Genomic DNA, 16,064 nt, shown 5'->3' with positions numbered 1-16,064 from the left:
GAGTGCAAACCTGCATGTTTGGGCAACAGCTGAAACACAGACCTTGGGAAACACTGTCTAGTGTCACATTTGGATTCTTGAAGCCTCAGTAAACTAGTTCATACATAGTGTTGGCAAACGCTTTAATACTTGGACACAAAAAAGCCTGCTGTCGAAGAGAGTGTGAAACATTCATGGCATTGCGTTCAGCTATGCACATGACTCGGTGGAAATATTTGTATGAAGAATGTAAAGAGCTTGAGAGATGTCGTCCATCTGACTGGATGGAAAGCCGGACGCAGGGTTGAACACCAAGAATGGGTTGACACGGGAAGCAGTGTACTTGTAAAGGAATAGGTCTTCCATTGACATATACAATATGTAGTCTATTTTTTCCAGTATTTTACATATTGATCTTATTGTAATCTTGAGGTTAAGGTCAGTTCCTCCATGCCGTTTATTCCATTGGGGTCCAGTCGTCCTTTGCTGAAAGGTTTGGCTGCAGCCGTTTCCGTGCAATGGTGTTCTGGCTAGCAGCCATGTGATATAATGATGTTGTTTGACAATCGCACAAGCACGTTTGAGTACTCATGCCTTCAGCAGTGGGAGGAAAGGTCACTGAGGCTCGGTCACTGTTGTTTGAAAGGAGAAGTAGAAGGCAGGAGGTGAGGTCTGATGAGACTGCGAGCAGCTATGCTAAGTTGGCGGCTAGTCCTGGGTGGCGCTGAGCTTCACGGATGACAGATTGCAGTTCGCTCTTTGACGCAATCGTTCTCATAAACCTAGTTTTATAACAGTTTGTTGATCATTCAAATTGCTGTTGCATAATGAAACTGATAAAGACGTGGTCAAATTGTTATGTTAAAATTTCAAGAGGCTTCATTTTCTTTGAGAATATTGCTGTTGCATGATGTATTTTCAAACATGCTCATGATGTTAAATGCTACCAGATGTTGTTTTTGACAGTGGGATGAGCAGAGCAGTGACCTTTTTAAGATTGTGTTGGCAGGTGAACATGTGGAAATCTCACCAGAGAAACAAGCTGCAAACACACTGTTTGTGAGTACTTCAATAACCTTGTGTTTATTAACTATTAAGTTTTATATGAGGATAGATAAAAGCAATGATATGACTTTTGGACAGCCTTTGCATTGAGGGCTGTGGGAGGAAAAGGCACTTTAGTCTGAACAGTGTGAGGTCTGGGTCAAATGCTCACCCACAGCTGATTACACCTGCCAAAACAGCTGTCATAGCCACTATTCCTCTCACTTATCATCAGTCAGCATGACCTGCACGCCTGAATATTAGCACTTATATTAATCCTTTAATTAATTCTGTTGAACAGTGTATTCTATGCTGACTCAAGCAAAAGAAAAGGCAAAAAAAAAAAAGAAAATGCATGATGCACATAGATTTCTTGTACACATGGAGTGTATAATAGTGTCTACAAACACTGAAAACAAGAATTCAATCGTCTTCCTGAACCTTGAGCAGTCATTTCTTTAACTGTACCAATGATGTCTGTAATAGCTGCTGTAAGAGCCTTACATCAATTACTTCTTTGGAGCAAAGACAAGCAATGAAATAGATTCTGCAATCGGAGCCCAATCTCTTCAGAATGTGCTGGAAGGGCAATTTTAGCGTAATAAAAAATATGAGCTTGATTAATCTGAAATTCAATACCAATTACAATGACATTAAGAACTCCGGGGGATACTGTACTTCTCAGAAACCTGGCACATGCAGCTGCAGAGAAAAAGTGAAATTGCCTTGATAATATATTAAGAGTGACAGACTTGTTTTGCAGTTACAGTGTTATAAAAGCAAAGCAGATTGGAGTAACAAAGCTTGAATCATGACTTATGTGTCATCTCTGCAAGATTTGCAGACAATCGCATATAATTCATTTTAGAACAATTCAATTTCAGCAATGACTGCAGCACAATTCTAGATTGATCAAAAAGACTTTTCAATATGACTCGGAGAAAATAAGAATGCACTGATGCAATATTGGTTATGTGATAGCTAATGCTTTTTCATTCCTAAATATGAAGAGATAAAATTCACAATCAATTCGAAGCGAGGCGGGAAGAAAGAGGGAAATACACGACTTCAACCTTGCAGTAATTCCGCCTCCCCCTTTTTTCCCTGTGTCTGACAGAGCGTTTCCCCAGAGCCTCAGCTCAAACTGCAGAACCGTTCTGTGTGGCAACTGTTGAACAAAATGGACTCTCACAAGGAGGAGACAAAAATCCCACAGGAAAAAACGGGAGGATGAAAATCAATGCAAGGGAGGGATTTTAAAATAGGAAGAAATCGAGGGGCTGGGAAGAAAAAAAAGGGAAAAGGGAGAGCAGGAAGGTGAGGAAGGAGGAGACAGGCTGAGAGGAAAGAGGGAAATAGAGAAACAGAGTATTGAGCTAATGAAAAGATCAATAACGGAAAGGCTTTTGAAACCATGTAAATTGTATCCTAATGCCTCATTTGATCCAAAGACATTCATTTCTGCCGGTGAATGTCGTTTGCACGGAGAAAAGAGACTGGTTTGAGCCCCACAGTAAGTGCTGCTGTCTGGGTGGTTGCAGTGGAGGCTGGGAGAGAGACTGAGCTTGCTAATGAGCACACTGGGAGAGTCTGCCTCGTTGTTCTGTTGGGTGGTATTTCGAAAATATTGCAACCAAGAGACTGGGGCGGGAAGTTAACTCAAGCTGTCAAAAAATCTTTCAATCTGGGTTAATTGCTCAGGGAAAGGGAGCCTTGTGATTATCATCAGAGATGTTTTTTTTTCTGCCTAATAGCATCTCCACAAATGTACCTGCTACTTAATTTGAGTTGGAGAGCATGTTTATGTGTTTACACAGCGTTTTTACAGTTGCTGAAATCAGTCTTTCTGCTGCTCTTTCATTATTTCACTAAAGTCTGGCTGATCAGTGTGTGACCTCTGTTGGAAGGCAGTTTGGTGGGCTCACACTGTTCAGTCATGCTACTCATCTTTCTTATTTGGTTCTTGTCATCCAAATCATTCTCAGAGAACAGATTACCTCTGGTGGTCAATGTAGAAAAACCTCCTGGGTTGGTAAAACTAAGGTTGATAATGGAGAAACCTCATCATATCACATGTGCTGAAGCACAGATCACAGATCATTGATGCTTCCACGCAACTGTCTTATACATAGTCCAACCTGAAATGTGTAGATCAAACAACATGCGACTTTATTAAACATGCATGCCTGCAATCCAAATTAGAGCTGCAGAGCTGATTGCAGAGCGGCATTCAACAGGTGGCACATCGAAGGCATATGATTGTGCTAACGCTGCTGCAATCCATGAACAATCCTCTTGTTCCTCCACTGAAATAGCTCCGAAATGCCTCCATGTAATGGATATTGCACCTCTCTGTGCCACTGCCGCAGTAATAACCTCAGTTTAGCAGATAAAGATGGTCAGACTCTCCATTATCTCCAAACTGATGCTATGCTGTAAAACAGAGGATCAAATATTCTGCAGGGTTGTTTTCCACCTCAAAGATACTGCGTTAGAGAGGGATTGTGTTTCTTAAAAATACCACCACAAAATCTAGGCAAAATGTCAATAGACTGCATTCTGTTATCATTTAATTATCCAAACTTACCAAACCCTGCAAAAAGACATATAATCCCAGAATGTAATCATTTTAACCTTCAACCCTAATTAACACACTATCACAGACGTAATCTTGAAATACTTCCTCAGAACTGGCAGCATAGTAGTATTTCAGAGAGGCTCCAGGAGCTCTATGAGCCGCACTGATGCTTGCAGTGAGGATGTGTTTGCTGTAAGAGACTGTCCATCTTCAGACGGTATCTGGCACAGCAGAGAGGACACACTCACCAGGCCTGAGACTTCCTCCTGGGCACGCTCTGTCTCGTCCACTTGGAGTGAGGGGTCAGGTGGTAAATCAGCTGGCGGCAGATCTTGCTGGTGGACTTGAAGGAGTCGGTCTCCTGCGACACACACAAAAGACGAATGATGGACAACAAATATAGATTCAGCTCATGCGATAAAAACAAACGGCTGTTCAAGAATGAATGCAGGTGAACCATCACACGTTTGAGGGGTCGTTGGGAACAAAACAAGCGAATAAACAGCATACTTTCAAGATGAGAATGTAGAATATGGGCTGTTTTCAAAAGGTTTCATTTATCAATGCTGGATGCGTGATCTCTCTTTCTTTCTTGCTGCAAACTACAGATGTACTGATTTTCACACAGTCACAAAGTCCTCCTTTTCCTTTGAATACAGCTGCTTCAAACATTAATTCATTCTGCCTTCCTCTTACTCCGTGTCTCTCCCTCCCCCTCCTCTTTGCCTTCTCTTTTCTCTCTTCCTCCTCCGTCACAGACTTTAAATGGAATGGGTTGTGCTGAGGAGGGTAAATCTAATTAATGGAACAACACGACAACAAGAAAGAGGCAATGTGGCGAGAGAGAAAAAAGACAGGGGCAATTTACCTTAAGGCGATTAACCGTTCCTGCTGCCACTTCTTTTCTTGGGCAACACACAAACATGCCTCATGCTTCAAAACATTCAGTGCTGCTGTTTCAGCCACTCGAATGACTGAACACGATGTTGAGGCTGCGCATACTGATATGTCATGTGAAAGTATTATTAGAAAATGTGAATCCGCGGCCTGGAAGAATCAACAAAGTGTGCAGTGCCATAAGTCCATAAGCCCTGTGAGACATTAATCACAGGTCTGAGCGCAGGTTGAGTGCATCAAAACAAAAGGCGCTTTAAATTAACGGCCTGAGACTGATGACCATGAGCTTCAAAACATTCACAAATTACACGTGTTTTAGCTTTCAACATGTCCTTGAATGCGTAATGTAAATAAATCTCTGGGTGGTGGAACATTCTGGCCACAGAGGCAGCTCCCAGGCCTTAAATCCAGCACACTGCCTCTCTACATCCTCGTCACGTCTGACACAGTATCCTGCCACGGGTCGCCAGCCAGTCAGGAGCACATATCTGCCAGCTCCTCACTTTCCCTCCCACCCTCCTGGGCTTTCCTCGCCAAAGCAAACCCCGATAAGATTAGAGTTTCTTATAGGTGATTATCGTCCGGACTCTGTAAGTCAAAACTAGACCACAGCGACTTTATCTTAAGGCAAGCCATCTCTTCCTAAAACAGATAACTGCAGACTTTAGATAACCGTAATAGCTGCTGGGTCTGTGTTTTACAGCCACTCTGTGCTGCTTCTGTAGTGTCTTCACCCTCATACCCGAGTTTCAGATGGAAATTGAATTTTAATGTCTCTGATTTGTATGCCATGCTACAAGTGGATGAGCTGACACCCAGTCTGGATAAATCATGAATTACATCTTAAAGGAGCAGCCCTTTATTTTATTGACCATATAACTCTGAACTAATTGATATGCATAATTGAAGAGGTTGTCTTAATGAGGGAAAAATCAACATGTTGTGCCGTCAGTTCATCAGCTGAAAATGAAAAAAGGCCTGCTATACTGCTGTGCTTACAAATATGAAGAAACCTTTTACAGCATCAAAACCTGTTAATAATTTACGTTCAGTTGTCTAACATTAGTCCTTTACCTGTCAGTCAACATGAGAGTGATAGCAGATTAGAATCATAGGGTGGTTTCTTTGAAGCCTCCTCTTTACTTAGAAACATCCCAAAACATGTCGAAAAACAAGTCCACCAAATTAAATGACAAATACGTTCTTTGCTTGTGTTGCCTTTTGAAACTGTTACAATGACAAATTAATCTGGTTTATGATGTGACGATGCTAACGTGAAGGTTTGGTTAGATTTAGGTACAGAAACTACTTGGTTAGCTTTAGGAAACGATCATGTTTGGGTTAAAATTATAACTTCAATATGGCATTATTACTGCGGCCGCTCGAGGGCTTTGTCACTTCCATGTAAACGTGTTGTTTTGGGTCATTTGCTGAAACGACTGATGCTGTCGTTCATTTTGAGAAGGCAGTCTGTCAAAATAGTATGTGTAAGTTTTACAACTTGGTACAAATGGAAGCTGTCTTTCTGATTATTATTGATATAACTAGCCTTGCTTTCAAATATTGTTAGCAAGGAAGTCTGAAATAAGATATAACGATTAAGATTACAACATCATCCACCTTTTCTCCACCCTCTTCCCCGCTTGGCAATTTTCATACATTCCCTCACAAACAGTGAGAGGTGTCTGTAGCCTGGATCACAACAGACTTCACAGAGTGCTGTGGACTCCAGCAGCACCAGCTTCTCCAGTTTGATCCCACCACCACCTGTCAGAGCCCTGAAAGTGCTCTCATTGTTGCTGCCAAAGCCACGCTCCCCCACGAGCCTCGGCGCCACTGACCGTGGCAGCCGGCCCCGTTGACCTCAGCATGATGACCACCGGGCACCTGCCCACGCTTTGCAGTATCATACACCTGCAGGTCCTGGAGCACAGTCAGCCTGAAAGAGCACAGGAGCAGCGGGGAAGATAGACCACATGGTGCCAGTGCAGAGACCCCGACCCAACGCCTCCCTTTGGCTTGACCATTCATCCCTGACCTCTTTACCCACACAGCAACATGCAGGAGTCTTTCTGACTGTCCCCCAAACTGTGCTTTTCCACACAGTCCACATCACAGGAGACACTTCCAGAATGTGCACTTATCACTTATCTCAGTTCAAAGCCTTGTTGCGAGTCCATCACAATTTTCTGCTGCTGCTGATGTAAACAGATATTTTTTTAAATACATTTTTAATATACAAAATATACAGATTGGTCTCTTACCGAGGTTTAGTTTTTAATACTTCGGTCTATGTACGATTAAACGTGATAGTCAGTGAGCTTTAGAGGTGCTAGTAGGTGGATTTTGTTACTTTTGGACAAAGCCAGGCTAACTGTTCCCCTCTTTGTGGTGGTCTTTGTGGTGAGCTAAGCTAACTGGCTGATAGCAGAAGGTTTATTTTCATCGTACAGACATGACAATACTGCTAACCTACTCATCAAGCTCAGCAAAAGACCGTATTTCCAAGAAAGTATCAAACTGTTCCTTTAATTAGTGCCTAGTTACCATTGCATTTCTACAAGACAAGATGAATGTTAAATATTGTGCTGTGCCAGTCCCCTTTACCCTCACAGACATGATCCAGCCACTTGTGCTGAACCTTTGAATACCATGCAGGATATCTACCTAATTAAAGTTAATATGTCAGCTATTATTATAATGGATAAACACTCGCAATATAATTTTCCATGGTTCCTTGCTTCTGTATTGGCTACAACAGAAGCTGACAGCTCATTGTTGCCACAATAGCGTGACAACAAATATGACACATGCACTTAGGCATGGCTAATAAATGCAGACATGTTGCAGCTTGCTTCTCTAGTTCTTGTTGATTAATGTGAACTGTGTTGTTTTTTTGTACAAAAAGCTGCTTTTTCAGAATGCATGAACATTACAGTTAAAACAAACAGGACCATTTTGGACTTCATACCCTTTTCGGACACTGCAGGTCCCGGGCGAGGCTAAGCAGCAGCTCGTGAGAGATGGGATCCACCAGGTTGAGAAAGGCCGCGTTCTTGTACAAAATGTCATTGAGCGACGTTCCCTGGAGTCCCAAATCCTGCGAGAAGAGACAAAAGAGAGAGATTCGGTTAAGAAGTGAATTTTAATCAAAACAGCCATATGTTAGCCACGCTTAATTTAATACCGAGGTGACATTTCATGGATAGTTTGATGAAAATAGATTGTCAGTGTTTAGAAGCTTCGTTCATCGTTCCATTTCATCTTGCCCTCTTATCATGCTGCGAGCTGGTACGGTTTTGCAATCACGGTCGTGTGTTAACACCCAGCACAGCTGATTAGGGCAGGCAATGGTGCATATATATGTGTGTGTGTGTGTGTGTGTGTGTGTGTGTATGTGTGGGCATATGTAAGTGTGTGTGAGGGGTTTTGGAAGCAAAGTTTAAGCAAGCTTAGATAAAAGTGGAGTGGTCTTTTTTCAGAAATACAGTTGCAATCTGGAGTGAAGAGAAAAAGACTGCTTCTGGTTCCTCTTATCTCATTTGCAGGTTTCCGTTGTAGTTCTGCCCGCGGGACTTTCTATCATTTTCACAAAACACAACTCTAAACCATCTGAGGGAAATATTTTTTGATTCCACTTCAATGCACTTCTACTATTTTGCTTCTAATCTTCAGACCTCCTGAGTAAAAGATTGTACGCAGAACAGTTTCATAAAAGCAGGAACACATGCTCTGATATTTGCACCGTCTTCAGGCCGTTTCTATTTGCAGTGACAATGTAAATATAGTGAAGCTGCATCTTCAGGTAATGCTTCGAGCGCTGACGTGTCATTCGCAGCCGCTGTTTGAGACGTAACGTTTTCAGGCACATCAAATAGTCTCACCAGCGTGCGGCATCCTCAGCCTTTTCAGGGAAGATGCCAACACACACAAGAAAATGAGAAACAACAAGCAGCGGGGAAGACACGGAGCTGAGTAGATGAAACGCGGTGATGAAAGGTTGGGAGTAAGCGGAAAGAAAGTCAAAGAAAATCTCTTCTTTTTAGGCATAAAGCTACATCCTAACCCACAACAACTGAGAGATATTTTCCTCTCCTGCTCATACATGGTTACATCGATGAACGTAGCTGCTGCATTAAAACAACACAACAAACATATGTTGGACCAGCATCCTCTTGTTTACAGCGATGAGTGTTTTATATCATGTGGACCTGTGCAACCAAAAACTGTGGAGCTGAGGAGTAAATACTGTCAGCACTATATGCACTGAGAAGCGTTTGAAATAGCAGGCTGGAGGTTGAAGCTGTGTAAAACATGCTCTATATGCTCTGACAGCTCACAGTGGAGGCAAAGAGGGAAAACTCCCATCAGCATTTTCTCCTCCTCCAGCTTTTAGGTTGATTTATTACAGCGGCGCTCTGTGGGATTCCCTGACACTGGACTATCCTCCAGGCCAGCTCCCCCTTCAATAAACCTCATTTAGCGCAGGGTGCCACATGTGTCCATAAATGGAAGCACAGAGATTATATTATAATGATGGTGATGACGACGCGTTAAGCAGCTGCAGCATCAGATGTGACTGCTTTTGAGCAGCTTTGTGGGGGATTCACGGCTGAAAGGAAACCACATTTTTTCAAGAGATCTGATCCTGTGGATTAATTTGACTGATTTCTGATCATAAAAGCATGAAATGTTTTCCCATTTGTCACTGACAGGATGCCTGTGTGCCTTCAGATCCCTCTACAAGCGTCCTCGTGAAAGCTGCGTATCTAATCTGACGTCTGCCTCGTCACAAAAAGTCTGAATAAAGCGATGAGCTCCGAATCGCAGAACATCATCCCACACATGCGGTTCATTACAATCCAATTAAATATACTGCAAACTGTGACAAATCCAGTCCCACAGTTTTCTGCTTCAGTGTGAGAAACATGTCACAGCCGTCAGGTGGTGGACCTTCCAACTCAAGTTTTGTTGACTTACTTTTATTTCCTTGGACTGAAGGATTAAATGTTCTTTACTGGACAGACAACCTGTTGTGACCTTTTATGCAGTTGTGGTTGCCTTGTGAAAAAGTACTAAAAGCTGTTTTCCTGAGGAATCAAAAGCTCAAATGCTTGGCCACCAGCATCAATGCTTTGGAAAGCAGGATGAGGTCAATATGTCAGCTTAGTCATATGTGACAGAACAGGAATAGTTTCTTCTTGCACATCTCTGTTAATACTGCTGCATGTGTCGTGTTAGCAATCTGCCCCTAAAGTAAAACTTCTACAAATTGTACTTTCATCTAATTGTCCAATCTAAATACAGAAACGTTTTATTCAAATATAATTTACTATCTACAAAGTGACTCCCCAGTGTTCAGTCATTGGGTAACAAATGGACATTCAGCTTCACTACATGAATTTTCATCAGATTTTTCTGATATCTTAGCTCTACTGTAGCTACAGGCCAGATGAACCAAGCGCCAAACACTTGACCTTTTGAATACGTTCTCAAATTTCCAAATGATCTCAGTTTGACAGAAGTATCCCTGAAGCTCATCTTGTTTAACGAAACAGTTCGACATTTTGGGAAATATGCTTTTTGCTTTCCTGCTGAGCGTTAGATGAGAAGATTGATGCCACTCTCATGTCATTAGGTATGAAGGTACAGGCAGGAGAGGCTTAGCTTCCTGGCTAGCCTGGCTCTGTCCAAAGGTAACGAAATTAACCTCCCGGCACCTCGAAAGATCACTAAATAACATGTTCTCATTTGTCCCAACTGTTAAAAGACCAACCTGGAAACAGCAACTGTCTGGTGTCTTAAAACCAGCAGAGCTCATTGCATCCGGCCCAGAAATATATAATAGTCCAGCAAATGACTCCCAAGTAGAACCACAACTTATCATTTACAAACTGGTTTTTGTATGGATTACACAAACAATAAATAACATGTTAATTGGTGAGCTTTAAAGATGCTGGTAGATGGATTATAATCTTTCAAACACAGCCAGGCTAGCTGTTTGCCCTGTTTTGAGTCTTGATGCTAAGCTAAGCCAACTGGCTGTTTGCCGTGGCTTCATATTAACCGTGCAGATCTCAATCATATCAGCTAACTCTTAAAATGTGGAACTACTCCATTAATGTGTGTCATTTATTTATGTATTTTGGGGGCTTTTGTCTTTAGTTGAGAGAGAAAGACTGTGAGGACATATAACTATTGACCTAACATCCTATATACATATTTCTGTCCTAATTATGCTATTGAATGAGTTATAATATGATCACAAAGGCACCGAAATCTGCGGCAGTTTTGAATCGAGCCATTTAAAGTTGAAGAAAATAACAAGTAAGTGTGCTGTGACAGCTAACCTTAGACTTCAAAACTGTTTTCATACACTGCAGAAAACACCTTAATTAGTGTCTTCTCCATCGCTGCACATTGGTAACTCAGTGTGCATGTTTGCAGAGCGTAACTGATATGAGTATTTGCTGATTCTTTGTTTACTAATGAATATCTAGAAGATCCCAAACTAATTAACGTAATGGCCCAGAAGGCAGATCTGCGATGGAGATACGGCGCGGGGGCCGGTGTTATTGGTTCCTCTTTGTAATGACTTCCTCAACGTGAAATAAACATGTTCCAGCGTCCATCATCTCGAGGTGATTATCTCCAAATCCATCCGTCTCCAAGAGGAAAAGCTGCTTTGCTGCCGGAGAGCAACAACAGGAGATCAGCCAGTATTTTTTCCTATGCTGAAGTATTGTTAGTCAGACACTTGGCTTCAGCCCCAACAACTACAACAGTAGCAGTGCTCTGGCTTCACCTCAGTGAGAGATGGAGAGAGTATTCCTGCTTCGTGAGCAGTTTAGATGCCGAGCTATGGAGGAAGATATTGCTCACGACCAACAAATGTACATGTTGATCTTTAAACCCTATTTCTTAGAAGATGTGACTGACTGCTTTAATAAACAGGGACAGGGACATTAAACGAAGCCCTGCATGAGTCATATCCCTCCTGAAGCTTTACAATGAAGTTTAAATTCTTTTATATCCTCATTGAATGGAGTCTACGCGGAGCAGAAGAGATACCAGCAAATCCGTCTTCAGTTCAGACACCCGCAGATTCTCCCCAGCATTGTTTCCTGCTTTAATGTGCACACATCAGTTTAATTTATTCAGGAACACCGTACAGATGGGCAGGGAGTTTTCCTGACAGGGGGCCCCTCTTGATCAGAAATGCTTTTGTCTGAACTTCAAAACTGTTCTCCTTTGATCAAACCGCAGCAAGCAGAGGGCAGCGGGAAGCTCAAGCTGAGCACTAAAAACTATTTCTCATTTCTGTTCTGTAGTTTGAATGAATCTTCAGAAAGTGAGGGTAAGATCAGGGAAGGCGTTACACAGGAAAGTGTAACAGATAAAGCTGCCTTTGAGTTGAGAGCTACGAAGCTGACAGTAAAGAAGCGTTTGCACGACGCTGCAGAGGGGACAGATTAGAGCTATTGAACAAAACCACACTGAGTTGGTAGAAAGTGCATCTGCTTATGTGGATCTGTATATTTAGCATTCTCTCATGTATATTTCAAACCTCCTTCATACAAAAGGCAGTGAACAATGGAAAGAGAGCAGACACAGCTTGCCATTCATTTACATGGATTAGATTTTTCTTTTGTATAACATAACACCTTCTTATCAAGAGTCTATATGTCATTTGTTATAACAAACCCATCTGTCCTTCACTTAAGATCACCAAGTTTGTCACATAAAAAAAAAAAAAAAAAAAAAAAAGAAAGCAACATGAATTCATCGGACCAAATCTTCCTGAACTGGTTTTAGTGTATTTCAAAGGGCTGACATATAATACACTCAGTGTCATGAGTCGTTTGGAGCTGATTGTGTATTCACAACATGAACTAGCTGGCTTCCCCATCCCCTTTCAGCCAAAACAGGTGGTTGATTCAGACTAGCGTCTCACCCAATGAGGCGTCAACCTCATTATAAATGCTTCTTCTCCCTTTTTTTTTTTTCTCTCCTCTTAGGAACATTAAAAGAGTGCAATGTCCTGTGCTTTATGTCAGCCGGGCAACCCGAACGTGAAACATTTATGACAAGTTGCGAAAAGTTGATGATTAAATGATTCAGCTTTTTTTTTTTTTTTTTTTTTTTTAAAACGACTAACACGCTGACACCTGCTGATACACGTGCTCTATGAAAAGTGGGATTTTCCTCAAGTGGGTGTCATCAGTATCAATCATTCAGTGAATGCTCTGTGACCAGTACCTGCGTGCATAACAGCCAAGACATCCATTTACATGCATTTACAAAAACAGGTGGATAAACTGCTATTTTCAAGCATCTAATTAGATTAACACAAAAAATGTTGTTTTTCAGCAAATATAAAATCTGTATGTGCCTTTTTCACTCATTAATGACAGAAAACTTTTTCCCCCACGTGCTTATAAACAAACCCCATAATTAAACGTCGGTCCATCCTTGTCCAAAGTGCAGACTGACAAACTAAGCGCATTCACGACCCCAAAATAATGTCACCCATTACCTTCCTCAGCAGTTTGAGCACTTCGGCTGCCTGCTCTGTCTTCTGCTCCCGCAGAAGCCTCTGGATCTCCCGGATCCACGCCACCCGCCTGACATACGGGCAGTGGTTGGTTTTCCGCAGCATCCCTGGGAGCTTGTCGGACTTGAGCATCAAGGACGTAAACAAGAAGTCTCCGCCGCCTCTGCCTCCGCCACTTCTCTCGCTTTCTCCCGGGGTGTCATTCCTCTGGCGTCTCCTCTTGGACAATTTGCTTTCGAAATCGAGACTTCTCTGTCTGGTCAACTTAGAGCCCATCACTCCTGAGAGGATGTGTCGGTGGTGCTGAGAGGGATTTTGACAACATACAGCCCAAACATCACACTTAACTTGCAGCGAGATGTACGGAAATACTTAAGCCCTCAGTCAAATAGTGTTTCAAAGTTTCAAGGCTACTCTGAACTGCAAAGCATCATCATTAACAACGTGTGCCCGGGCTCGCCGTCGTCCCCTGCTTGCATCCGTCCATGCACTGCCTGAGCACTCTGGCATCCTTTGCTTTACTCAGAGCTGGTGCGCTCCTCAGCCAATCAGATCGTGATTCTTCGCACAGCCCGAGAGTGAGAGTCGTGTGGGAAACTGTTGGCAGCTTAGATTTCTTACTCGACCTCACATCATAACGCACAGGTTGTTTATGTGACATTGAGTCAATCAGAGAAAGTAGACCTGCTTAATCCTGTGTTATTATAGGGCCTTATATAACAATTTCATCATCTAGCAATATGAAAATGTGGCAGACTGTTAGATAGATAGATAGATAGATAGATAGATAGATGGATAGATAGATAGAGCTTCTATCTTGCCTATGGACAATTAAATATAAGCACCTACATTACAAACACCTCTCTGACACTCTCAGCAACATTTGGACACAATAGCAATCTCGGTTTTACGACAGCGGTATTTATTGCACTGGTGTTGCATTGGATTTCATTACATTTTAAAGATGTTCATATTGATTTGTCCACCCCCTGAGGGTCTTAGGTTCCCAGGCTTTGACTGAATATGCAGCCTGTGATCCATTAACACTTGGTGCTGGTGGAGGATCAGTTGGTGGATGTGAAGAGTGTGCATGACTGAGATATTAAAGAACTTGGAGAAATTGGTGCAAATTGTCTGGGGTTTTAGAGGGACAGTGGAGAGTACATTCATGGCAGGTAAGTAGATGGAGGATCGGCAGTTTGCTGATGCTGAGGATTTACACTAAAACTCCCCTGTTTATCCATCAGCTATGCAGACTGCATAAGCTCAGGGTTTGGTTTGTCCATTAAATCAGGAACAGTATTGATCACACTCAGGCAGATGGGCTGGTAGACAGATACAGAAATAAATAAATAAAACACTGCGTGAAGACTGAAAAACATGACCTGTAACTCTGAGTGGTAGCTTTAACAACAAATGGATTCAGAGCGATGCATCTGTTAAGAGCAACAACACAGCAACTGACCTCAGGTGGTTTAACTGCTCGGCCTTGATGCAGTGATGTGCAGGTGTGCTTCAGGGCGTGTCACTGCCGCGTGTGTTACAGGTACAACAGACTTAAAACCTCAACCAGACAGGGCATAAAACACTGCTTTTCAGACCCTTTTGAAGACCAAGTGAAATCACACCTAGTCATCCCTTTTTGCAGTCAAAAATAATGTTTGATTCTCCTTTTTCTTTCAGTGGGTGGAGGGGCCTGTCAGGTGTTGGTGTTTGACTATTGCGAAACCAAAAAATATAAGTGCAAATGCATGACATGTGACTTAAAGAGCACATTGATACGTTGAAGCACGTGAAGAAACACGTTGCTTTTCCTGACCTCCTGTAGTTTACCTTGTTGCAGTGATGTGTAAGTTGACTCCGCAGTGTGTGTGTCAGCACACAGTGACATCAGGTGAAACACTGTTTTTCCAATCGTGTTATTAAGTCACTCTTTAAGTCTATAACTCCTGTTGCCTCTGACGCACTGCCATGACCTGGATGACTGAGACTTGATTTGAGCATTCATTCAAAAAAAACAACAGAAATTGAAAAAAAAGGAAAAGCTCTGTGAGAATTTGCTGCAGGCACAGGAAGGTTGCAATCAAGGAGGCTAAAGTGAGACATGCTTCTATTGCTACGTACTTCAAGCTCTCAACTGCATTCGCTGTCATTGACACAGATGCGTCTTGATGACCAGCTAAAAGCATGGGGTGAGTCTCTCTGGGCAATGAGGATGTGAGATGAGTCCGTGCCTGAGCTTTCAAAACCTAATCCACTGTTGGCCCTATAACAGCCCTCTTATAACACCAAACAGCCCCCGGTGTGATTGAGCATAATAAGTCCTATCAGCTCCCTGTCAGCAATTCTCCGTCACCTTCTCAGTATTTGGTTTCTGCCTTCATGCCTGTTCGCAAACTTTCCTGTCATTTCGCATCCCACCTCTCCCTCCAGCCTGGCCATTACTCCCCTCAGATCACATGAGCTGATAACATGTGCTGAAGGGTTGTTCTGGAGCTCAGTTTAAAACAATGCATTATGTTTTAGAGATGTGAGAGACACACATCAAGCATGTGACACACGAGAGGATGTCTGAGACCGTTAAAGCTGTGAGCTGCCACCATTTACTGTACGCCTGACCTTGTCTGCAGACAGATGCAGTGGAGGTTTTTGGTGCAGGAGTTGACAGCCAGAAGGACACTCCGGGAGCTGATGTGCAGCGAGTTTCATGACAGTTAGTGTCATCTCCTGGGCTGCTCGTTCTCCCCCCTGTTCTGCTTCTCGGTGCATGAGGGACACCTGTGTCACTCTGTGGTTTACGAGATTGCAAACCTTTTTAATTCAGTGTGAATCATGGGGCCTACAGTGAGAATATCTGACTTTGTCTCTCAGCCTTCAAGGTGGTGGGGATTTGCAGTGAGGAGGTCCTCCAGCGTACCGTATCAAGCTTGATATTAGACTCATACTTCTTTGTTGAGGTGTTCTAGTGATCCAGCTTACATGCCTCCAGCATGGGAACTGAATCACAGACTG

General features: G+C 42.6%; 1 protein-coding gene across 1 annotated transcript in view; it reads right to left on the bottom strand.

The window, feature by feature from the left end:
• lrrc75bb (leucine rich repeat containing 75Bb) overlaps positions 1–13,544 on the bottom strand; it is a 30,331-nt gene extending 16,787 nt beyond the window's left edge. Inside the window, exons 1-3 of the mRNA XM_076757302.1 lie at positions 13,035–13,544; positions 7,470–7,598; positions 3,850–3,962 (exon numbers count right to left, since the gene is read on the bottom strand). Of these exons, the coding sequence (XP_076613417.1) occupies positions 3,850–3,962; positions 7,470–7,598; positions 13,035–13,328 (536 nt within the window). The 5' untranslated portion in view covers positions 13,329–13,544. The remainder of the gene's footprint in view (positions 1–3,849; positions 3,963–7,469; positions 7,599–13,034) is intronic.
• Between the last annotated feature and the right edge of the window lie 2,520 nt (positions 13,545–16,064).

The sequence above is a fragment of the Chaetodon auriga genome, chromosome 19 (genome assembly GCF_051107435.1).
Source record: "Chaetodon auriga isolate fChaAug3 chromosome 19, fChaAug3.hap1, whole genome shotgun sequence".
In the NCBI taxonomy this organism is placed as follows: Eukaryota; Metazoa; Chordata; class Actinopteri; order Chaetodontiformes; family Chaetodontidae; genus Chaetodon; species Chaetodon auriga.
Note: the sequence above shows the minus strand (reverse complement) of the source record. Positions and strands in the feature narration are given on the sequence as shown.